At 36.8% G+C, this 24,005-nt stretch overlaps 2 protein-coding genes across 3 annotated transcripts in view; one reads left to right on the plus strand and one right to left on the minus strand.

The window, feature by feature from the left end:
• Positions 1–17,726, plus strand: part of PDZD8 (PDZ domain containing 8) — a 58,840-nt gene extending 41,114 nt beyond the window's left edge. Inside the window, exons 4-5 of the mRNA XM_040605823.1 lie at positions 10,555–10,717; positions 13,093–17,726. Of these exons, the coding sequence (XP_040461757.1) occupies positions 10,555–10,717; positions 13,093–15,290 (2,361 nt within the window). The 3' untranslated portion in view covers positions 15,291–17,726. The remainder of the gene's footprint in view (positions 1–10,554; positions 10,718–13,092) is intronic.
• Positions 17,727–17,851: 125 nt separating this feature from the next.
• SLC18A2 (solute carrier family 18 member A2) overlaps positions 17,852–24,005 on the minus strand; it is a 32,740-nt gene continuing 26,586 nt past the window's right edge. For both annotated transcript variants that reach the window (XM_040605825.1, XM_040605824.1), the window contains 2 exons: positions 23,794–23,927; positions 17,852–21,183 (listed from right to left, as the gene is read on the minus strand). In XM_040605825.1, the coding sequence (XP_040461759.1) occupies positions 21,079–21,183; positions 23,794–23,927 (239 nt within the window). In that variant the 3' untranslated portion in view covers positions 17,852–21,078. The remainder of the gene's footprint in view (positions 21,184–23,793; positions 23,928–24,005) is intronic.

The raw sequence follows: 24,005 nt of genomic DNA on the forward strand, positions 1-24,005 counted from the left end.
TGTCTTTGATAGAAGATTTGGAAGAAAAAAAAATCAATCTTTTCTATATTTTCAGGGCCAAAGGAAATCGTCACAGTTGGGTTTAATAAAGGCTAAAAGGATGTCAGTGAATAAGAGCACTTAAAGAAGAGCTACATTGGTGTTTGTACTAAATTGTTCTCCAAAGAGGTCTGCGTAAAACCGAAGGTCTGCATTTTACCTGCTTCTGACACTTTGAAGTTAAATGCAGGTTTTCTGCTGCCTTGTTTGTCTAACTCCTCCATTCAGCTCCTGTAATTGCTGTTTAATAAGAATGCCTCAGCAATTCATGATGATTGCTAAACAGTCTACTACTTGTGTGTCACATAACCTGTTTCACCATACAGTTGGAAGGTACACTTTTTTAGCAGTTGCTTAGTCAAAGAGTACCTGCAATGTCTCAGAAGTACTGAGGAAAAAACAATGTAGCTCCTTATTTTGTTCAGTAACTAGCTTGTTCTGGATTTTGCTGATGTCAAATGTTTTTAGTGCTCATCAAGCAGACATGCAGATGTTTGACTTTACTACCATGAATTGTCGCATTTATTTCAGACAAATTGCGCATGATGATGAAATTAGACATGTGCGTAACATTTGCAGTATTGTGGCATTAATGAATTATTACTTTATGATCTTGGTCCAATATGTAAGTCACTTCAGAATGAAATTACCATCATATTTTGTAACTGACATTTTTTGGTTTTTATAAGATGTCCTGTAGAACAGAAAACAATGAGGCTTACTAGCTTGCTGTATAAGACAACTAGTAAAAAAAATCTCAAGAAACTTATCCATAAATATGCTTCTTCCTAACACTCAAAAACCCAAAAACCAAGCGTGAAAACTGCAGCCCTCATCTGAGATAGTTGTGTCTCGCCATGCACAGACCACGAGTCACAGAGCTGGAAAAACTAACAGCAAAATGTCTACCATCCCACTTCCATTTTTTTCACTGTTTTATTGTCATTAAAAATCTGTTGCTCCTAATATTCCACAAAAAGCAAAGCTGGTGACTATTCCAGACCTTACTAAGAAAGAAGAGGTAGCGAGACCATTGTTTATAAGCCTGATTTCTTTCTGTGACCCATTTGCTTTACAGACTTTCTATTTAAACAATCAAATAGCATTCTTGATGAAAGTGTAGACAACACTTTAAAATTTTTTAAATTTTATTAGAGTGGCTGAAATGTGATATACCCATTAATGGGGAAACCTGCCCCTTAAAAACAGCTTTCAGTATAGCTTGGAAAAAAATCTGTTACGCTTAAAGATACTTGAAATGGACAAGAGGAGGTTAAAAATGGTGGAGAATAATAAAATCTTAGACACTCTCAAAGCAACCGATGGTGGTGCACACTGCAGTAGAGCACTGTAATTATTGATATACCTGAAATAACTCAGCAGTACCAACTTATCTGTACTAAGATGTAGTGCTGTCTCAACATCAGCCTCAGAATGGGCTAATTAATCTTGTGCTACTTTGACATCAGAATACAGGCTAACAGGTTTAAAGTCATCATATACATTCTGATGTTTTAGTCACAGGAGAGTGTGAGAACTGATTACTTACTGGCGGTTTCCAGATGCCAGTAAATGTAACAAGTCTTTTGAAGGCAAAGGTGTTTCATGTGTGTGTTCGGGGGGGGTTGGGGGTGGGGCGTGTGTGGTTGGTTGGTTGTTTTGGGGTTTTATTGCTCTTAGCAAAGGCAAGAAGAAATGGGAAAGTGGCGTGTAGGTCATATGCGTCATCTGCTGACTGAGAGAACAGTAACAACAATTTAAGAAAAAAAAAAAATTTTCTGGATCTGAGTTTTTCACAATTTAAAAAAGGTCTTTAAATGGTCCAGTGCTATTAGGACCGCAGGGTTTTTCCCCTAACTTTGAGTGCTATCTTTTCTAGTGTTTGAACTTAAACTGGTCCTTTTGAAATGGCTATGTAATTCCTCTGCTTTAATCAGTGGTTGGAGCTCCCTTTGAGAAGTTAGTGGCAGTCACATGAAACTTGCAGAGATACTTTGCGATGGTGGCTGAACATGAGTCATTCCATTGCATTAGAAGTGGGTAATTTTATAAAATCCCTTTGAAGGAAAAATGAGGAATTCTCAAGCTAATAATTTAGTATCTGTTCAGTGACACCCAAAAAGGCACAACAGTGTAGACAGTCCCATAAAGTTACATATAGTGTGAATGATCAGTAGCGCTATTGGTACCTGATTTGCCTGTTAATCATTGGTGTTTCAGTTGGTTATGTGTGCTCCAATCTGCAAACATTTTCAGCTTATATGATATAGAATGTAAAATATATATATATTTATATATCAATGCTGTAATTGCAGGACTGACAATACTGAACAAAACTAAACAAGGTGATAAACATATTTTCTGATATTGCAGATACTTGTGCTGGAAAAATTGTTTGAATATTCATTCTCATATGACTTTGAGCATTGGCTGAGTCCTTTGTTTTACTGATGAAGACTGTTTTCAAGACAGAGTGCATTATTCAGTTTTTTTGGTGTGAGAGGTGATCAATGTGAAAGGTTGACTTTTTTAGGGGACAACAGACTAGGCAAGTGAACAGCTGCTGAGGACAGCTGTGTGAGTACAGGAAAACCTCTACAGAGTCATGGGTTTTCAGAGCAGAGTAAGCTGCAGTGGAGGAAAACAGAACACCAAAGCAAAAATCAAGTAATGAAAATTGTTTAAAAACTTGAAGGATCCGCCTTGTCCAGAAACCCACTGCAAACACTATGGTGAACACTGGGTAGAGGCGTGGGATTAACTGTCAAACTAAGTGGTATAGGACGGTTGAAGAAAATGAGGTTATGTACTTAAATAAATTCCATAATATCCCTGTGGAGACAGATTTCTGATAAAACTTTCATATTTTTATAGTCACTGTAACTCAGTCCTGTTTGCTATGAAGTCTCATTTTTATTGGTGGTATCTACTTATGCTGTAAGCTCATTCTGTAGTTACTAGCTTGTCCTTTTTTTGGTTTTGCCTGTTAAATTTTTAACTGTTCTATCAAATTTCTTCTTCCAAGCAAAATGGGCAGAAGAATATCTTTTTTGGCAATTGCTCAGTTGTATACTGTAAAACGAATTGTGCGAGAACAATAATTTGGATATTCAGGATTGCTGTTTGACAAAAGATTTTATTTTTTTCATAAGCAGTAGATATTTTCCTTTTCAATTTCTTATTGAAATTTTATTCATATATATTTTAGAAAGGTCTAAATATATTTATATATTATGTTAGTTTGAAAAAACAAACACCATACCCCCATTCTAGTATGTCTAGAACAAATACATGTTAATTCAACATATGTTTGGTACGTTTGGGCAACATATTAAAGAAAATTGGGGAGGAAAACCGAATCGGCATGTTTTGAAATTAGCTGAATCAATGTAAACTTGGGAATGGGAGGAAAAAATTATGAAAATTTTCAATCAACTTTGTCGACTGAAAGGTGTATGTTTCTTTAGTATAGAGGAAGCATCACATAGCAAGGAAGTATGTGAATTATTGTTGTAGAAGTACTGATACAGATTTTGGAACAGTAACGACTTTTAAGATTTAGCTTCAAATACAGAAACAATGAAAGTCAGATTTTTATTCAAGCTATCTTAGGAAATGCATTTTTAAAAAGTTTGAAAAATAATTCACAGATCGGTGAAATAACTTCCAAGTTTGTAAATGTGTTTTCTGCTACATGTTGGTTTCTTGGAGTACAGTATTGCTTCTAGCTGTGATATATACTTACGTTTTCAGAATCAGTATATTATCTTTTGCATTAATTACCTTCAGTCTTTTTCTTAATAGTGGTTTGTAAGTAATGCTTGTTTCTCGTGGGGAGGAAAATAAATACTGAAGAGTCAATTTTCTATGTAGAGTTAACTTTATTACAGAGATTATTTACTTTCTTTATATAGTTTGTCACATGGTGTAGTCTAGTTACTCTGTTAAATATGAATGTAGCTTTTGATCTATTTTTCTTTTTTTTTAAATCTTCTGTCAGCATGTTTTCGCACATCTGAACTTGCTAAAGGAAATATAAAGATTAAGGAGATGAATGCACATGTCCAGTTTTAGGTAGCCAGCTCCTGAGTTTGTTCTTCTTGTGTCTGTATGTTTTTACAGTATATTTTAATGCATACTAACCAGGGAGTTGCTTGGGAAACCCAATCTGTTTGACAAGTTTTTGAACCAAATTTTTAGTGGATTTTTGTGCAACAGTGTGAGTATAAGAAGTAATAGTGAACGCCGTTTATAATCAGTATATTCTTTATTGCCTATTGAACTATTTAAGCATCCCAAGAATAAGGCTAGCTCTCAAACGCTCAGAAAACTTTCTTCTCTGTCCATTGGGAGTTTTCTTTATGCCTGAGAGAATTAAAGTGTTTTTGTCATCACAGACTGCTTGCTCAGGGTCTACATCAGACACTTTCCGTGCAAGATTGTTTTCCTGACAGTTTCCCCAGAATGCTTCCAGGGGTTATCCTGCCATGTGGACAGGAGGGCTGGAGGGTAGGGTGGAAAAGGCTCCTGCTGCTCTGGCCATGTAGTTTTGGGCTTCAAGGCTGTCACAAGGAGAAGAAAAACATCTACTCCTTTGTTAAAGCATAGATGGAAATCCTCTCAGAACATTAAAAAAAATAATTCTTTTTTTCCTTTGAGTCTAACGTTACTAAGGAGTGTGTTGTAAGACTGGTGATACCTGTTTCTTTTCACTGTCTTTAGCTGGTATAAATAATCTGGCAATCATTTCACTGTGCAGGTCATATATGATGACTGTATAATAAATAATAAAGTTGAAAAAAGCAATAATGCTAAAGTCCATATTTTAAAGATATATGCCAACCCCCTTTTTTTAATAATGCAAATATCTGAGTCTTCAGAATAGAAGGAACTGCTTCCTAGTTTTGTACTTTAATGTTGGTGGGGTATTTTTTTATTGACATGAAATATTCCTTCCTTTCCTCTCAGCATGCAGAGTTGTCTAGGAGAACGTAATACTTTACAGGCATATTCATAGACATTATCACTTATTTTTGCGTGAAACACATTAGACCATACCTTGCAAGAATACCTAAGATCCACTGTAGTAACCATGACAGGTTGGAAAAAAATTTAAGTTTTTATCTACAGTACAGCATTGATGTGATGTCAGTTTGTGATACATAATAGCGTGTTACATACCAATGATAGTGAATAAGAAATATTTTCAAGATACTATTTTTTAGTTGATGTAAAGTCAATGAAATAAGATTTCTTACATGTGCTTGGGTGATCAAGCTTTTCTTAGCATTTACTCAAAACTGTGACATGCTTACTAAACTCTAATAAAGCTTTATTGTGTTAATGCTTACAATAGTTAAGCAAATGTGGAATATTAGAGTAAATATTAAGCTTTAAAAAAAAATTCCTTTTCAGTTCCTGGAAATAAGTGATTTGTTTAAAAAGGAAAAAAATCTTATGCTCTAAATTATCATGCTGTGGCTTAATTCTGTGACTTTTTATTTTTGTATGCATCGAATAGTTTTTAAAGTTTAGCTGAATGATGTTGCACTGTTAGTAATAGGTTGTCATACATACTTTTAGAGATGTTGTAATCTCCATATATATTAATGGACATTATTTATTATGTCTTCGCAAGTGTGAATAGAAATGCTGTATCTAACGTTAACTTCCATTGTAGTTACGAGACTACATTCTTACTTCTGTATTCAAAAATAACCAGACTTTTTAGGCATGGTTTTGGAAGAAAATGAGATGGCATCACTTTTGTCTGTTGGCCATAAGAGGGATATTTATTATCCCTTTGCACTTGCAAATTCTTTCAAACTGATAATTTAATGAAGCATTTGAAGCCTAAAACTGTATCCTGTATTAACACTCACGTAAATATTTGGGCATTTAAATGATATTAGCAAGCTATAAACTTCTGAATGATCACAGTGTGGCTGTGAAGTTCAGTATCTGTGTGTTAAAAAAGCTTGGAAAAATTGATTTTCACTGATGTCTAACATCTGCTATGCCTTCAGAATGATGAGGCTGAGGTAAGGAAAGGCTGTAAGGCACAACATAATTTTCTGCTCCATTGTATTTGCAGAGCATGCTTCCAATATTGAACTGAAAGTAGTGATGGGGTTGTGCTCCGCAGTTTCTCATACACTGATGCATATAAATGAACTAAAGTTTGTACTGTGAAATCAATGCCTATAGACTTTGTCCTAGAAAAGTCAGGCATCCACAGCCTCACATCAAAATGTTTTATTAATTTGAAAGTCAATGGACATCTTGTGCCCTCTTCTTGGTGGTTTTTTTTTTTCTTCAATAATAAAACATTAAGGAAATGACTTTTCTTTTTTCCTAGGATAGCCATTCCTGCTCTGTTGCATCTTAGTCTCAACAAGTATTTCATAAATAATCTGAGGGTTGCTTACCTTTTTTTTAAAAAGGTACATTTTCTAAGTTCCATGACACAATTTAAATTTTTCAATATAAACTCTCTAAATGTATGCCTGTCACTAACAAGCAAGTAGTATCATTTGCTTTGTATTGCTCCTAATTTAATAACTACAAAGTGTTGCAGGAACTAGTAAAACAGAGCTATTAGGTCAAATTTAAATAAACTTGCTTTAATATGGTATAGCTAGTTGGTTAAAATTTCCCTTTCTCCTAGGTACAGCTGTTAATTTTTCTGCATTGCAGTGAGCTTCCTTAATAGTAAATGTCCTTTCATTATCAGCAGAGGTGGGTTTTTTCTGTGTCATTTAGCTGATTTTTGTCCTTCTGATGTTTCGTGTTCTGGGACATCCTTGTCTCTTCACATTTATTATCAAGTTTCAATTTGAGGGAAGGCAGAAAGGCATGAAGGAGCTGTGCTAGGTATACGAAGATGCTTGGGTTTGTGAAGGTACTTGTTGGGGTGGGGGGTGTTTGAGAGCTCGAAGCAGGGGTTACCTGCACTGCAGCTAGCCTGAGATATTGTGGGCTTACTTGATGAAACTTGGGAGCTGCCAGAAAGAAAAATCAAGGAAACTATTCATCTGCTTTGGGTTGATAAATAAAACCAGTTTACTTCGTGAGAAAGCTTGTGACTGTGCCAAAGTTAATAAAAAGTTGAGATGAACTTTGCTTGTTATGTTCAAAGGCACTCCCCTTCCAAAAACAGCTTTCCATCAGATACTGCTAGAATATTGGAAGTCTCCATCAGTGAGTCATACGCGTTGTAATCTGCGGTTGGTGTCCCTGCATGGGAGCCAAATGTTCAGAGATACCTAAGTGTCTTTGGTCCCAGCTGTCCCTAGTTTCTTTTATGTGGTCTCACCCTGGGGGAGGAGGGAAGCCTGTAATGCTGGGAATCACCTCAGAGGTTTCTAGTCTTTTCCAGTAGAGAATATTTTCACTGTTAAGTCATCCACTGTTGAGATCTGCTCAGAGTCGTCCTTGGATTCAAGAGGATGAGGGTTGGTACTGACAAACTCTGTAAGAAGGAGCTTTTGGTAACACTTTTTCCTTTTTATTGTCTAATTATGCCCTTCCCCATGTCTGCTCCTCATGGTTTGCCGTGATTGCAAGTACTAATAGTGGTTAGAGGTCATTGCTGCCTTTCTTCAGAACACTAGATGTTGCAGTACTAGCTCTTGTTTCCCTTCTGACATTCCCTTTCAAATAAGGCTTGTTGCATTCTGAAGGAAGGGTCTTTGAAAACTTTATCACTTGTTTGTGCCACTGTTTGAATGGATGAGAAAATATTGGACTGTAAAAAAGAAAAAAAAATTTGCATGTAACTCCTGTAAAAGTGTTACAAAGGCCAGTGTCCCTCTGTAGTTGGATGTTTTTCTGATCTGCACAAAGACTTGATTGCAGAGGAGTTCTCATGCGAACAAACTTACAGCAATGTTTCTTCTGCAATGATGCAAAACTAACAGACTGTCCATCTTGGATGAGCCATGACTTTAAAATGTATTATCTTATTAATTAACTCCAGTTCTTGGCATTAAGATCCAGAACTAATATGTCAATAAAATAGATGTGTCCATAAAGGAGTATAATTAAATGTCCAGAACAACTTAGTGTTAAGAGGAAAATCATCCTGTTTTGGATTTTTTTCCCTCCACCATTCTGTCTAAGCATCCATTTCTTTCCTGAAATTCTATCACTAAAGAGCTTTAAATTTCAGTGGACTAACAAAAATAAGGGTAAAAGATAGTTATAGCTTGCTTTTCAGTCTTTTGTGTGGTTCATGTTTGCTGGTGTTCCTTAAGTGGGAGTTTAACTTTCTGATCTTCATTTGGATAGCTTACATAGTCATTTAGAGTAAGATTTTCAAAGGAGCCATCATAAGAAAAGATATTTGATTACTTAGACTCTGTGGCAAATCTCAGAAATAGTGATCGCCTTGTTATTTGATAATAATATGCAGAGCTACATAGCATAGGGGAGTGATTTCTGGAAGGAGCTTTTGTTGGAGGTTTGTATGCCAGCACAGTAAATTAATGTCACTTGTGGTTTTTTGACAGTTAAAATGTTCAACTAGTGTTGTTTGAAATTGTAGTAATTGTTCACGTTGTTTCCATGCAGCACATGCAACATTTGTGAATTGCTAACTTAAAGCCATATTATATATAAGGACTAAAGCAGAAGAGTAATTCTTTTCTTTAAAAAATGTTTCTCTCTTCTTCTGCAGGTATTTCTGATACATAATTAAATTTTTAAAAAAACCTCTTAAGAGTTAAGAAACAAAGAAAAAGTATGAGAGTTTCATTGGTGTAAATGGGAAAGGCCTTAATTAAAAGCAACAGGGGAAAAAAAAAAAAGGCAAAAACCCTACCACAGTTGTTTCTGCAGGGAACTACTTGTTTGTTTTATAGAAGAACCTTGAAACTTGGAACTGCAATTAAGCTTACATTTTTGTCAATGTCATTTTGTGTTGTCATATACATTACTGGATGTTCACAATAGATGTTAACAAAGTTTGATAGAAAATTATCTTTAAGTGACTGTGAGAAATGCAGAAAATTATTGACAAAGCTTAGAAAGTTAATGCAAGTCTGCTCCTTCAAACTCAATACTGTACTGAAGCAAATTGTTGCGTACTGTAGCATTTTTATTTCTACAAAGAACTGAACAATTAATACAAAACCCAAGATGTGCTGCTATTAAGACTATAGGAAAGGAGTGAAAGCCATGCAGCCAATGAGAGTCATGCACTGAAGCTCAGTAATCCACTTCATCTGTGGAAAGCCATTGTACAAAATTAAGCAAACTTAACACATCCTCAGAAGAGAAGGATCAACTGCAGACAGTTCAAACATTGACAATTGAATAGCAACAAAGTAAATGCAGAAGGATGGAGAAGACTGTCTACCAAAACCCAGTAAATTGAAACCAAATAGAAAATTTCCTGTGGAGGTTTTCTACAAACAATGTCTGTCTCTGTTCTTAGGAATCAAAAAAAGCGAATTACATTTTTGTCCTTGGAGCTGAAACATAGACTATGAGTTCCCCTTTCAAACAGACACAACATGCATTGGTGGAATGATTGTAGACGATCATTTGAAACAGTATAGAAAGAATGTGCTTTAGGGGAAAAAAAGGTATATTTTTAAATTCATAAAGGACAGTCTTCATTAAGAGAAAAGTTCTCAAATATTTCAGATACTGAGGTATGTAAACAGTTGACTACTACCTAAATATATTCTTCAATGGGGACTTCCAAATTATAACACATCTGTGCGTGCATGTGGGATGAAACTTTACTGCAGAGATTGCACCTAAGTAATTATCTTTTTAAGGATATTTGGTATTGTGTTAAGTCTTATCTTTTATTTATCTTGCAGCATAAATATGAGAAAAGGGTTCTGAGTCTTTGAAGAAACATCTTAGGCTATTGTTAATTTAGATTTATTCTAAATAGGCTTTAGCAATGTAGAAGTACATAAGTTTTCTTACTCCAAACACATTCTTGTATAGATGACTGAAGAGCTACTTGTAGAACACAAATGTGGTATATTCAAAGTGATACTTAGATTGAAGGTACAGTGCTCTATAATAACTTCTTCCCAATAAAACGGATGATGAGGTTAGATGTAGCTCCGTTGGGACTGGCGCTTTTTGTGAAGATGAGCCATGTGTTGCCTTTCTTGCTGATTTGTATTTGCATAGGTTATCTCGGTATGTTACTAATTATATATAAACTATTGAATAGATGTGTACACATACACACTTGTGGCTTTTTTTATTATTTTGCTGACAGTTTCTTGCACTGCTCTCTAGTTTTGGCATATTTGGCTCTTCAGCACTGGTGACATTTGGTTCCATGTTTCTCCAAAGGTGTAAACTGGATCACCAGGCAGTTAATCTATGACATGAATATCTGCTTAATGAAGTCACTGGATGTCCTAATGTAATTAAAAAAATAATATCAGTTGTATAATTTCATTTAAATGACCATTTGTAACCATTAGTAACCATGAATCCTTGCAGTCTGCTTAATCAACATACTCCTAACGTCTTTCTCTCCAGGCAGAACTAGTGAAAGGCAATCTGCAAAGCGTTGGGCTCACGCTCCGCCTTGTACAGTCCAAGGAAGAAGATGCAGGGCATGTTGTCATTGCAACTGTGACTCCAAACTCACCTGCTGCAGCTGCTGATCTACAGAGGGGAGACAGACTTCTAGCCATTGGCAGTGAGTAATATGTCAACTTTCAAAATAAGTGTTGTCTTGCAAAGTGGGAGGGCGTGTCTGCATATGGTTCAACTAGACTGCCTTTCTCAACAAGTACGGTTATGCTTGGCAGTCATAAAAATTAACGCATGTATTTATGGCCGTTTAACGATATAATGCACTTGATTAATTTCCTTGCAGTTTATTTACTCCTTGCTAGGTAAATTCAAAATGAAGTTGAATAAACATTTGAATATAAATAGATTTTAACTGACAGTGATTCTGTGAGGTTCTCTACTTAGTCTCTTCCAGTGATGTTATAAAATGTGCTTAGTTTACAAAGAAAATCATAGAATTGTACACCTTACGCCTGCGTACTCAGCTTTGAACCTTAAAAGTACTAAACAGAGTATGGAACAAGTAGCATAAACATATTTTTTACTTAGAGTAGTTGTCTGAAATGTCAAGATGACCCAAGAAGACCTGATGAGCATTTGATAGTATTCTTATACTTGTAGTATAAATGTTTGTTAGCTCTGACATGTAGGAGCCTTAAGTATTATTTAGAGATCAATTCTACAGTTCTTACAATTTGTCCAAAGTTCTCGAATATAACTGGCAGATAAGTGCTCTGTTGAAACAGTTACCCTTGACTTTTGTGGAGGAGGGCACTGTGGGTTTTTTGGTTGTTTGGTTGTTTTTTTTATAATAAAGATTCTGTTGAAATCCCTGGGCATTATGAAGTGGATTGATACCAGTTTATATTCTACAATTTTAAACTAGACCATCTCCAGGTATAGCTTGAATACTTCTAGTTTATATGGACCCTGTCGCCAACAGAGAACTAGATCATAATCTAAACCATGATCAGAAACTGATACTGAAAATCTTACTGCTTTAAACTTGAGAATTGGAGGGGACCTACAGAATGTGGAAATGGACTGAAGGACAAGTAAACCATTAGCAAGAAAAGTGGCTGGTCAACTTAGTGGAAGGAGCAGATAGGAACCTGTTAATAATTAAGAAATAACGCTATGTTTTCCAGTGGATGTTGTGTGACTAAAAACATCATGAAGTAGGAATCATAAGTAGTGTAGTTTAAAGTTGTTGGGGTTTGTGTACTGTCCAGGGATTTATAAAGACCAAAAAGGAGTTGGAATATCACTGTATGTTAATAAAAATTTAGAAATAAGTATAGGTACCACTGATAAAATAGAATGTAAACTGAAATCATGCTAGGGGGGGAAAATGGTAGAAGAAATTCTGTTAGGGTTATATTGTGAAATTTGGATATTCTCCATCATGTAGTCGGTAGAAAAAGAAATGCAGAAAGAGCTGCGTAATTCTGAGCTATATATGGTATCCCAGATATCCCTGCATGTGACAGCATACATGTCTTCTCCAAACATTAACCATATAAATAAGAGATAAATAAATGTTATATTTGGTTCTTCTGTCATTAATACGCTATAGCAGAGTTACTGTGGTAAAATATTATGAAGATAGAACTTTATACATTTACCACATGAACTGCTTAAACTCCCTGCTAGCACAGTTGCATTAATTGGTGGGTGTTTGTTTTTTTTGTTTTTTGTTTTTTTTCAAGTTTTTGCCTGAGAGGTTTTACAGAGCAGAGCTTAACCACTATAATGAGTTATTGTGATTAGGTACTGCCCAAAATCCCCATTGCATTGCACCAGTGATTTAAAAGGGTTTTGACTTGCTTTGAACAGGCAATTGGTGATTCCTCTAGAACAAGAGATTATTTTTACCTGACACCCTACATGACTTTATTTGGATTATATGCTCGTTAAAGATATTTTAGCTTGCGTGTAATTTGTTGAATCTTACCATAGGCTGGAAATACTGTCAAATGGCTCTGAAAGTTCTGATGAGAAAGGTGATTGAGTTCACTGTTCAGCCACACTGAGAATGTAGCGTCATGCCTATATTTTATTAACATACTGGAACTATTTTCTTTGTTAGCTTGCTTCTGTTTTAATTAAAACTATGTTTAAAGAGATGTATCTCTTTTGAATAATTTGTTAAATGCCTGCCATTAAGTCCAAAGTTACAGTAAGACCAAAGTTAAAAAAGTTAGCATGTAACATCAACATTATTCTATAAGATTACAGCATTAATAACAAACAGCAAACTGGAGTATTTATGTTAGTATCTTTTCCAACTCCTGAAGTGATATATTTGTATGAATAAAATGGAAAGGGTCCATCTGTTACATTTCAATTAAGCTTTTCTGTCATAATTGACTTCCTCTGCTAGTGAGCAACAACAGTATTGCCACTATTAAAGAGCTAAACATGTTTGTTGACTATTTTTGACCATTTAGGTTGTTATCATAATAAAAATTTAACAACTTTGTCCTTTTTTTTTATTAGGTGTTAAAATCACATCAACTGTCCAGGTGTTGAAGCTTATTAGACAGGCTGGGGACAGAGTTTTAGTCTTCTATGAAAGGCCCGTTGGGTACAACCAGCATGGTTCAGCACTGCAGGATGGGTTTGGACAATTAGAAGACACTGCTTTCTTGACACAGCCAGAAGATGACCAAGCTAGTTTATCAGCTGATGTTGATAACAGGGATTTTGATTCAGAATTTGAGGACTTAGCTTGCGAATCACCTGACCAAAAGGAAGATCTGCCAACAACTCAGTCTCCCAAACGTTCAGTAGTAATACTTGCTGCTAAACCCCTTGGAACTATATCTCCGATTCTGAATCGAAAGCTACATTTAGGAAGTTATCAGACAACATCAAAAACACAACAAAAAGATGGAGCTAAAGTGGCAACACCCAAAACTATTGAGAGTTCAGATGCATCGCAGCAATTGGGTAAACAATCGCAAGGATCTGGTACGAAGCCTCCTGTGCCACCTAGGCCACAAAGTAAGCCTGTTTTAACTACTAGTGAAACTCAGAATCTGTTAGAAACTGGAGGTGTGTCTTCTGAAAAACCAGAGAGGCCGCCTCCACCTACAAATAATGGAGAAAAATGTACAGAGAAGGTAATAAAGAATAACGATCAAATAGAAGATCCAGCGGTATCAAAAGTAATAACAGCACCAAAACAAGATACATTAAAAGATGGACTTTCAGAAAATACACGTAGTTACAAAGATAGTGGAGATGATCATCAAACATGGGAATCGCCAGAAATTCCTTACAAAGTCCGGCAAGGTCGATGGCCAAGGACGAGAACATCCTCCTGTCTATTTGAAGTAGAAGGATACCATAAGTACCTTAATGTTGCACTGTGGTGCAGAGACCCTTTTAAAGCAGGTGGGTTTATCTGCTTAGGATATGTAAGCATAAAACTTGAAGAAATTGCTTTAGATTGTATAGCTACATCCTCAATGGAATATATTAGAACATTTAAACTGGATGCTCCTGCACCTAAAGCAGCAGTCACCAGAACAGCATTGCGGAATTTGACAACCCATAAGGGATTCAATGAAAAATTTTGTTACGGCGACGTAACTTTACACTTCAAATATTTAAAAGAAGGTGAAATAGATGATTCAAACCTTCTCCTGGAGAAAGAAAAGGAATGTCACTTGGAAGAGGAAGCTCGTGCACTTCAGAAAGAGGATCCTTACTTGGGACAGGTTGTTTTTACAGAGAACAAGCATAATTTTCAAGACACTCAGTTTCAGAATCCAACTTGGTGTGATTACTGCAAAAAGAAAGTATGGACTAAAGCGGCTTCGCAGTGCATGCTCTGCGCTTACGTTTGCCATAAAAAATGTCAAGAAAAATGTCTAACTGAGACGCCCTTTTGTGTAGGAGCTGAAAAGCGACTTGATCGAACTGCGGGAGGTTGTAGAGCAGAAGGGCAGGAAGCTCCCCAAGCTGCATCCTCTCGTGTGGATTCAGAAACTAAATCTGGTAACAGAACTACAGGTTTGACCAGGCATATCATCAATACAAGCACCCGTTTGTTAAACCTTCGTCAAGTCCCCAAAGCTCGCCTCTCTGAGCAAGGAACAGAGGTGGTGGAACCTTCGCCAAAGCACACACCAAACACTTCGGATAATGAAAGCAGTGATACTGAAATCAGTGGGCCCAGCAGTCCTTCAAAACGTGCAGCAGGTACTGGGATAAAACTGGTCCGAAAAGAGGGTGGTCTAGATGACAGTGTCTTCATTGCTGTTAAAGAAATTGGACGTGATCTTTACAGAAGTTTACCCACAGAGGAGCGTTTTCAGAAATTAGAATTTATGTTGGATAAGCTGCAGAACGAAATAGACCAGGAGCTGGAAAATAACAATTCACTGGTTAAAGAAGAAAAGGAGACAACCGATGCAAGGAAAAAAGCCTTGATTTCTGCTGCGCTGGCTAAGTCGGGTGAAAGACTGCAGGCCCTTACGCTGCTGATGATCCACTACAGGGCAGGCATTGAGGACATAGAGTCTTTGGAGAACATGTCATTAGAGCGGCAGGCCAAAAGAGTGACTAAAGATTCGGAGGAACCCAGTACAGCAGAAGAAATGGATAATGAAGATGTCAGTCTGATGGAGGCTCCAACATTCAACATCATATCAGAAGAACCAGTTGATCCACCTCTATCAGCAGACTGATATTTACATGTTTAGTCTTTGCAGGAATGGGCTAAAATACTTTGCACTTAATTAAAAACACACAAAAATTAAACTAAAACACTGGCATAATGTGTCCTGCTTCTCCACAGTTACTTGCCTGTGTAAGAGTACAGGTAATAATGGTTCTTCTCCAGCTACAGCACCATCATTTTGTTAAACAGGCTGGTTAAAACTACATTTTGGGGTTTATATTGGAAATTTATTTTTAATAACTTATTTTTATTTTTTCTAATTATGTAACCTTACCATTTCACATTAATGTGTGTGGTGTCCAATGGATTACTTGCCCCCCTACCCTCCCCAGATTGTTTGGGGTTGTTTCTTTTTTGAGCTAGTGTTTTCAACAGGAAACTGGCAAGATTTTCAAAATGTGTAGTTTCCATTGTATGATGAAAAAACTATAAGCTTGTTGCATGCCTAAGCTGATGACTGACACAGAAGTCACTGAGGGACCAGGCTTTAAAATGTTGATCACAGTTTTATTGTATGTCTTCTAAGTAGTTGCATATTTATTTTTTTTTGGCCAAACATATCATGAAAGCAAACAAAAGGTCTTTTGTCTGTTATTAATATTTACTGAAGTGAACATTGCGTATCATTTGTTTTCCATGTTTTTGTTAAATAAAAGAACTTTTCATAGTCTGTAATTAACATAAAATACAGTAATGCTATCCTAAAAAAAATCTTCCTTAGAACTTTGGGCTATTGTATCCTGATTGGGTAATATTAGATATCAAAATACATACCAGTATCTTGTGATAATTTAATTGGGAATATCTTTGAGGTAAGAGGCTGGTTGCCTTCCAGAACAAAATTCTATGTTTAAGTATTGTTGTATTATCTGATAACCTGATAGAGGAAGATTGTTCTTCACAAGAGTTGGAGGTTTCATTGCATTCTATGAAAAAGCGTGTAATGATGGTTTAAGTAATTTTTAAAAAATGAATTAATATTTTGCTGCTGACTATCATTTCAGAAAGCTTAAGGTACAAAACACTTTACAAAATAAGTAAACGTGTTCTCTCAGCTGTTCTCAGTAGTCATATAGTGGTAAGTTACATTCAGCTTCTCAGCCAGAAGAGACAGTCGGAGCAGAAGGATCACCTTTGTCAGAAAAATATCCTGGAGTGTATATAACATGTTTTATTTGAGTCAAAATAAGTGAGTCCAGTAGAGATGAGGAAGAATTTCAGCCAGCAGCTTTTGAAAAGAACAATCTGGTTTTGTGCTGTGTGTTAACTGTGGATCTTAGCATTGCGTGGCTAAGGCTGTTGTTATTTATTTCCCTGTAAACATGTCTTTGTTTCATCTTCTGTGTATTGAAATGCCATATAAAATATCATCTTTGGTTTAGGTACTGTGTTAGGTACTGGTATCATCATCACTGGTAGTAGAAAAAAAAAAACGCTTTTGGAAATGGAGTTGAATCTAAGATAGTAAAATAACGCCTTTAAATTTTCAGGCAGTCTGTAATGGACCTCTCCGTTAGATTTGCTTCTCAGTTTATTTTTGTGATGGGCAAAATTAAGAAGCAGTGGCTTTCACAGATGGAAATGCATACTTGTAACTTCTAAACAAAACGGTTACTTCCGCTCTTGCAACTACTTGCACTTTTTTGTGAGTTCTGGGCAGTTGATACTTACTTAGCTGATGTATGGAAAACACTATCCATGCTACGATAGGCATGTGACACACTTCTGAAATTAAGCTTCAGCAAATAATCGCACAAAATTAGCTTCCCTTATTGACTAAAAGTTATTTAACCTGTACTTGCTTGAGATGTATATTAAGACTTGCCCACTCCATTTTCTTGGTGGCTTACCATTGGTGGTGATCTGCGTTCAATCTCCATCAGTGTTTGCTCTTAGGGACTACTATAGAGATTTTCAAACATAGCCAAGTACTTCACTTAAACCCTGGTACACGTGAAGGAGCTGTGAAAACAATGCAAATACCGATCTCAAAAACACATCCATGGTTTTAAATTGACTTGCATAATATAGCGGGTAAGAAAAGCTGGATACAGTTTTCCTCATATAGTATTGCTAATGATGATTGTAAGAGAGAAATTAAACGTAGTGCAATATTTTTAAATATACCGAATGGGAAAAGGGCAAAACAGTTGTATTTTAGTGATAAGAAGGAAAACATAAATTCCTATCTGGCATTAATTATAATAAACGGTGAATCTCGAGGGGAAAATTGTAATAGTACATTCCTGATGTAATCTGTGCTTCATGCTTGACTGTAAATAGCTGAAAATAAAGAATACCACAGAAAACAAGAATATCTGGACTTAATGATATCTGAATAGGTGGCAGCTACACACATTTGCAGAAGATCTGCCTAATATGATTTTGTTGGCTATTATTTTATCATGAGAATAAGCTTTAATAAAATAGTTTTGCTAAATTATCAACTTCTTTGCATTGTGTTAATATTTTTTAAACATTTGTATTGCAGTTTATCATCTGAAGCCACTAAAAGGAAAGATCTCTGGGAGAAAAACACATTTTGCATTAAATAAAATACTGATGGCTGGATTTAATTGGGCTTTTATGTATTCTTTCTATTTGCATATGCTTTTGGTTTTACTCACAGTTTAATGGGAAATTTCTTTTAAAAGTGGTGTTTCCAGTTGATTCTTTGTATAGCTAGAGAATCTTATAAAATGTTACGGATGTTTATGGTTGTTTAAGACCTCCAAGCACTGCACAAATAATAATTACAGTGGCAGCATTGGTGATAGTGACTACCACCAGAGTTACATTAGGGGAAAAAATTGTCAGAAAAATTCTTCTGACTTGCCCTGTCTTTCAGAAAATGTTAATGGATAACAACTAAACAAATGCTTACTGTTTACTAGCTCATTTTTTCTGATCAGCTTTTCTGTGTAACTCTCTGTCCTTGTTTTTTTTCCCCTTAAATATGAAATGAAACATGTATGGAAGTTTACAACTACAGGGAAGGGCTCTGTAGTGGGAGCGAATTAACCAAGTGACTTTATCACACTTAAATTGACACAGATCAAAATATACAAAATATGAAAGAACCCAAACTATTCCAGGACAGAATGGGGTTTTTGTATGTTTTCTGTGACTAAAGTTCCTTCCTGAGTCTCAGCAAAAAGGGTTTGGTTACTTACTCCTCCAAAAGTCCAAAATTTAGAACAACTGCTAAGTATCTCTTCTAGGGGGGAAACATGGATGTCTGGGTGGCTCTTAACTCTGCCTTCCTCTAACTTCTTCTGGTGGACTGGGAGCAGAGGAAGAGCGTGGGAAACCAGACTGAGCTGTGTGGATCTGCTGAGCAAACTGGTAAGATGCTGGTTCATGATGCCCCAGTAGGAACTTGCCTTTATCTGCATTAGAGGAATGTGATCCATTAATCTCTCCCCCTCGTACTCGATTGTGTTGCAGATTAATGTGAACTTTTCCTTAATTTTGATGTTCTCAAAAGTGTAAAACCAAGCCATGAAGTATAAAGCAAGCCATTCTGTGCTTTCTTTAAAGTATATATATAGGTTGCTACCTTTGCATTTCTTTCATACTTGTGAATTTAAGCAATACGTTTTGTTAATCTGGCAAATAAATGAACATATATGATAATTTAGAATTCTAACATTGGTATGTTAATTTCAAATTTAATTGAATTAACAATTTTTGATGTTGACCAAAACAGGGCAATGAAGCCAAGTAAAATAACTTCTCTTGGAGCAAAGTTTTGAGTATCTAAATGATCTACAGTGTTAAAATCTGAACCTAATGTAAATACTCATCAGTCTGCACAAGTGTTACTTATTCAGTGGCAGAGAAGTACTCAACATATGACAGAACCTTGGTTTATGCTGTCTAATGTCTGTCTCCAAACACCTCTCTGCTTTGAAGGAAGGATGTCCATCTGTTACATACTCAAAAGAATGCAACTGAAAATACACCATTACAAAAAATCTTTACGTGGAGTTTTCAAATCAACCATAGGATGTCTTGCTTGGCCTTTCACACCATTTAAGCCTCTTGCTTATGATGTTTTCTTAGAATCTTCCCCCTTATTTAAGGAACATACAGGGGTGGTGCTGGTACTGCACATTTTGGCCGTAGCTCTTTCCCAAAAGCTAAATCTGAGCAGCAGCCCAGGACTGATCTGTGGAAGCTATTGCAGTTACTTAAACAAGTTGCATGTATTTATGACCTGGAGTGAAAACGCTTGTCCTGAGTTACAAATGGACTGGAAATGAGAAGTGTTTTTCCCAAGACCTAAAATATTTGTTGGTTTTTTTTCCCCCCAGGATACAGTAAAACAGAATGCATAAGGCAAATGATGAGGGGGATTCTTTCTTTCTTTATTATTCTTACTTTATTACAATAGATCATGAACTTCTTTCAGATAACTTTATTTTAATGCAGTCTGAACGCATAATTATTGACAAAGCAATACTTGAAGGTCTGGTCCACTATATTTTTCATATTTTCTGACCATAGTATATATGCTTTACAAAACTATATGTAAACATAGTATCTATGCTGTCGTACATAAAACATCTGCACGTACATGAAAGAAGGCACATAAAGATTTTAATTTTATGGATGAAAAGATACACCACTGCTAATGAGGACATGGGGATTGGTTTAAAATGTTCTCTCAAAGTCTGATTTTTCTCACTGCAGAAAGGGGCTGCCTAATACAGTGCTTCACCTGCATTATACTGTGTTCCCAAATGGTAAGAGCTATTGGCAATAAACTGGTCATTTTTTTCATTATTTTTAGCAAAGTTGAAGGTGTGTGTGCAAATACAGAACAGATTTTTGTTGGAACTGCTGAAGTTGCTAGCTTACTTTTGGTACATGCTAAAGTTAAATACTATGATACTGCAGCTTTTCTTAACCAGTCACTTAAGATGCATCTAAAATAAAGTTGGGATATGTTAAAACTCAAAAGATTCAAAAGATAGAAATATAAAAAGTACCTTTATGCTGTTCATATTCCCTTTAAGGGAAGGGAACAGTGCACATTTGTATCTACTTGTTTACCTGGTGTAGTGTGTTTTGGGGGCTTCATATTGCACAACTGGTTAACAAAACTTCATTAAATACTGCTGACTAACAGCAATGCACTCATCTGTTTAAAATACTGTTTTCCACAATATTCCATGAGTGTTTCAGAGAGAACTCGTTTTTTCTAAATTGGCAATGAAGTTGTGCCTTTTATTTATTATGTATATTATTATGACCTAAAGTTGATCAAAAAAGTGATAGTGATGTCCACACTAAATTCCAGCCGTTGGCTCCTCTCAGTGTACTTACAAGGGTGCAATTTAAAAGGATGCAAATTAGATAGGTTTTCTTTGAGCTTTGCTACTTTTTTACCCCCTTCCAATTAAATAAGAAAGATCAGAGTTCGTGGCAGTAACTTATGACTCCAAAGTAAGAAACATTGTATGTCAACGAGTTGGCTTTAAAAACCAAATAGTTAAAACTGACATTTATACAGATTTATACTACACATTTAATAAAAAATATAGTGTAATATTCAATAAAATTAAATACACAAAATAAAGATTAACGCTATACAAACCCTCTATAAAAGCTTCCCCACCCCCCCCATAAGGCGGTTAGCAGTCTGCTTTATAACCATGGGCGATTAATAATATAGCTTTGGTTTTTTTGACCATTTCACTATTAGATGTACAGTACAACTATGAGGATGAGATGTTTCACATGAAACACTGCATTTTGTACACCAAAATATGTTATATGGCTTTTTCATGTTACTCATCGCTTTCGTATTCTTCATCGCCTATGGGGTAGGACTGGATGTTGTTCTGGGTATACATTTTTGTTTTCACAGGACAGTTGTGATCCATGAGTATTGCCTAAAAGAAAACAGTACAGCTGTTAAGTGTTCCTGCTTAGCTGCCTCTGCCACACAGCCATGCTGCTGTGTCCATCGGTCTGGGATTCGCCTCCCCTCCCGGAAAGCAGAACCCGGACTGATTTCAGAGCCAGTCAAGTCCACAGCTCTGTGTGAGGTGGGAGCTTGGCCCTGAAGGCATCACCAGCACATTTCTGGTACTGGAACCGGTATTTCAGCACATGTATTAAACTGAAATACTTCTGCCTGCTCTTCACTTACACTAATTTGCCTCTCCTGTATTTAATCTCCATCCATTAAAATCTGGATGGCTGAGCCAGAGAAGCCTTACTGCCGCCAGCCGAGTCTCCCTTACTGGCTTTTCTTTTCCCACCCCTTTCTGTGGAGCTCCAGAGCAGCATCACCAGGCTCTGCCGGAAGTGGTGGCCATAATATTGTGACCTGACAGCCATGGCAAGCTGAGTGGCTATCATATGTAGGGGCCAGCTACAATACTACATTCTTTGGGATGAATTTTTCCTAGGACAGTCAGTCTCTGTCCTTGAAGCAGTTGTGTAGCACATTTCATGCTGAAGGTGATTGAGTTTGGTTTTTTGATTAATCACACCAAGAGCACAAAGCAGGGGCTCTCCTTTTGCCTCTCTCCAACCCCAGAGGTGGCAGCACATCTGTCATTGCCACAAGCTACTTTGGGAACAGATGTCCCTTTGCATTTACAGGCGTGGTGTGGGGGGCAGGCAGTGGAAGGTGCTTAAGCCAAGGGGAGAGATCCTGTTCCTTCAGTGATTACCATGCTACAAGTGAAACCCTGGCAGTGACCAGGGAAGCACATGATAAACTTCATAGCACTAGCAGCTTTTTTTTTTTCCTTTGGTCTTTCTATTCCTTGGCCACTGAAAAAAAAAACCAAACAAAAAACAAAAACAAACCAACCAAAAAAACCCCAAAACATCAATGCAGTCTGCAAAGGTCATGACAAGGTATTAACCGAAATGTCCAGGATTCTGCACTCCAAATATGTGCAAAATGAAAGGTCTCTGGCCCCGCGTATGCTGCTCTTTCATCAAGAATCATTTCTCTGCCTTCTGTTCTGCTCATGCCAGTACAAAGCGTGAGCAGCACACACAACTCATTCTCTCCTTACCTTGCAGAGATGTGACGCTGCATAGCATGACCATGGCCATGCAAAATTACATTTTCTTTTCACCTGAGTAAAAAGCTAGAAACTACATTTTGGCCCCAGGTCAACCTTGTTCAGCAAGAAAAAGGATGGAGGACTCGACCCAGAGATGGTGACAGATGTTGCAGCAAAGACTGGTACATGTTTTCCAGGATTTTCCCAGCCCTGGAATCACAACAGGGATTGTTCAGTATACTGACTGTACTGCCTTGTGATTCCTTTGGGAGCTTCCTGTCTTTTTGCGGAGCTGAAGATGCCTAGTGAGCAAGGCAATGGGCCCCCTCCTGCAGTAAGATGGCTTTTGACCCTGATCCAGTATAAATCTGTAGGAACAGCAACTGCAACAGCAGCATAGGGGAGCAGACAAACGACATTATATGAAAGGGTAGAATGAACTACAGAAATGGGAAAGGAAGGGAGGAGAATGGTGTAGGCGGGGTAACAAAGGAAAGGACCAAAGCAGGAATCTATCTTTTTCTGAGTGACAGGCTAAGCAAACAGTGAGCAATAGGAGTGAAGGAGAGAAACATTCCTGCAGGCACATTCATGGGTGTCTTGGGGTAGAACTGATGGATTAAGTAGGGGAACTCCTCACTTCAGGTCTTGTGGGAAGTAGATATTTACATTTACTCAGCAAATGTGAACATCAACAGGGGAAAAGCCTGTTAAAGGCTGTTAATCACAGTGTCATTTTATACTTTGGTCTCTTAGCCCGTAATTTTAGAGCTGTATTACTGCCTGCCCTGAGACTCATCCCTAGATAGCCATTGCAGGCTGCAGGGGACTGGGCAAGGTGCTGATTTGGTCAAGCACCACTCTTAGACACCATACAGCAGCTGGGGAACACTGACTGCTCTAGAAAATTAAGTCATTGGCAAATTTATATTAAAAAAAATAATTCAGGATAAGACCCATGGTACAGATAGGGTAAGAGAAGCCATTAGTTTGCAAGGGCAAGTGATCATCTGTATGGAGGGAGAAGGAGTAGGAAAAAATATGATGCAAAAATACACTGTTGAGGACTGTGGGGAAAAAACAGGTTGAGGCACACAAAGGAATAAATCAAAATTGGGTGCCAATTCTGACACTTCAAGGAAGACAAAAGTAGCTTTCATACTGCCTGCACCACAGCATATGCTGTTGCAGATGCATGCCTGCTGACCCTGTTTTATGATAATAAAATTTGTGACTTTGTAACATGTGAGTAATAAAAAGCTTTTCTTTATACATCTTGGACATAAAAAGAAAGGGGAGTTCATTCCAAAAATGATGCATGAGGGGGAAATAAACTATGCTGGTCCCCTTTTGGGGACATTAGAGGCAAAGATGCAGAAAAAAGTTATAATTTGATTCACCACAAAAAAAAAACAAAACCAAAAACACCACACACAAAAAAAGAAAACTGAAAGAAAGAAACCACATTATGCTTACCATTTTCTCCTCTTTGGCAGGTGGACTTCGAAGGAAAAAGCACAGGGGAGCAAAGAGGATATCCACAATCCCTATAATCGTCATGAGCCATGGAAATCCAATGGCCTTTGCAATGGCACCACCAGCAGAAGGACCTTATATTAATAAAAAACCTTTTCTGAAGATCATTCAGACACAAAATCTGCAGCACTCAATTTAGACAACAGTAATTT

This window comes from Falco naumanni, chromosome 9, assembly GCF_017639655.2.
Source record: "Falco naumanni isolate bFalNau1 chromosome 9, bFalNau1.pat, whole genome shotgun sequence".
NCBI classification, from domain to species: Eukaryota; Metazoa; Chordata; class Aves; order Falconiformes; family Falconidae; genus Falco; species Falco naumanni.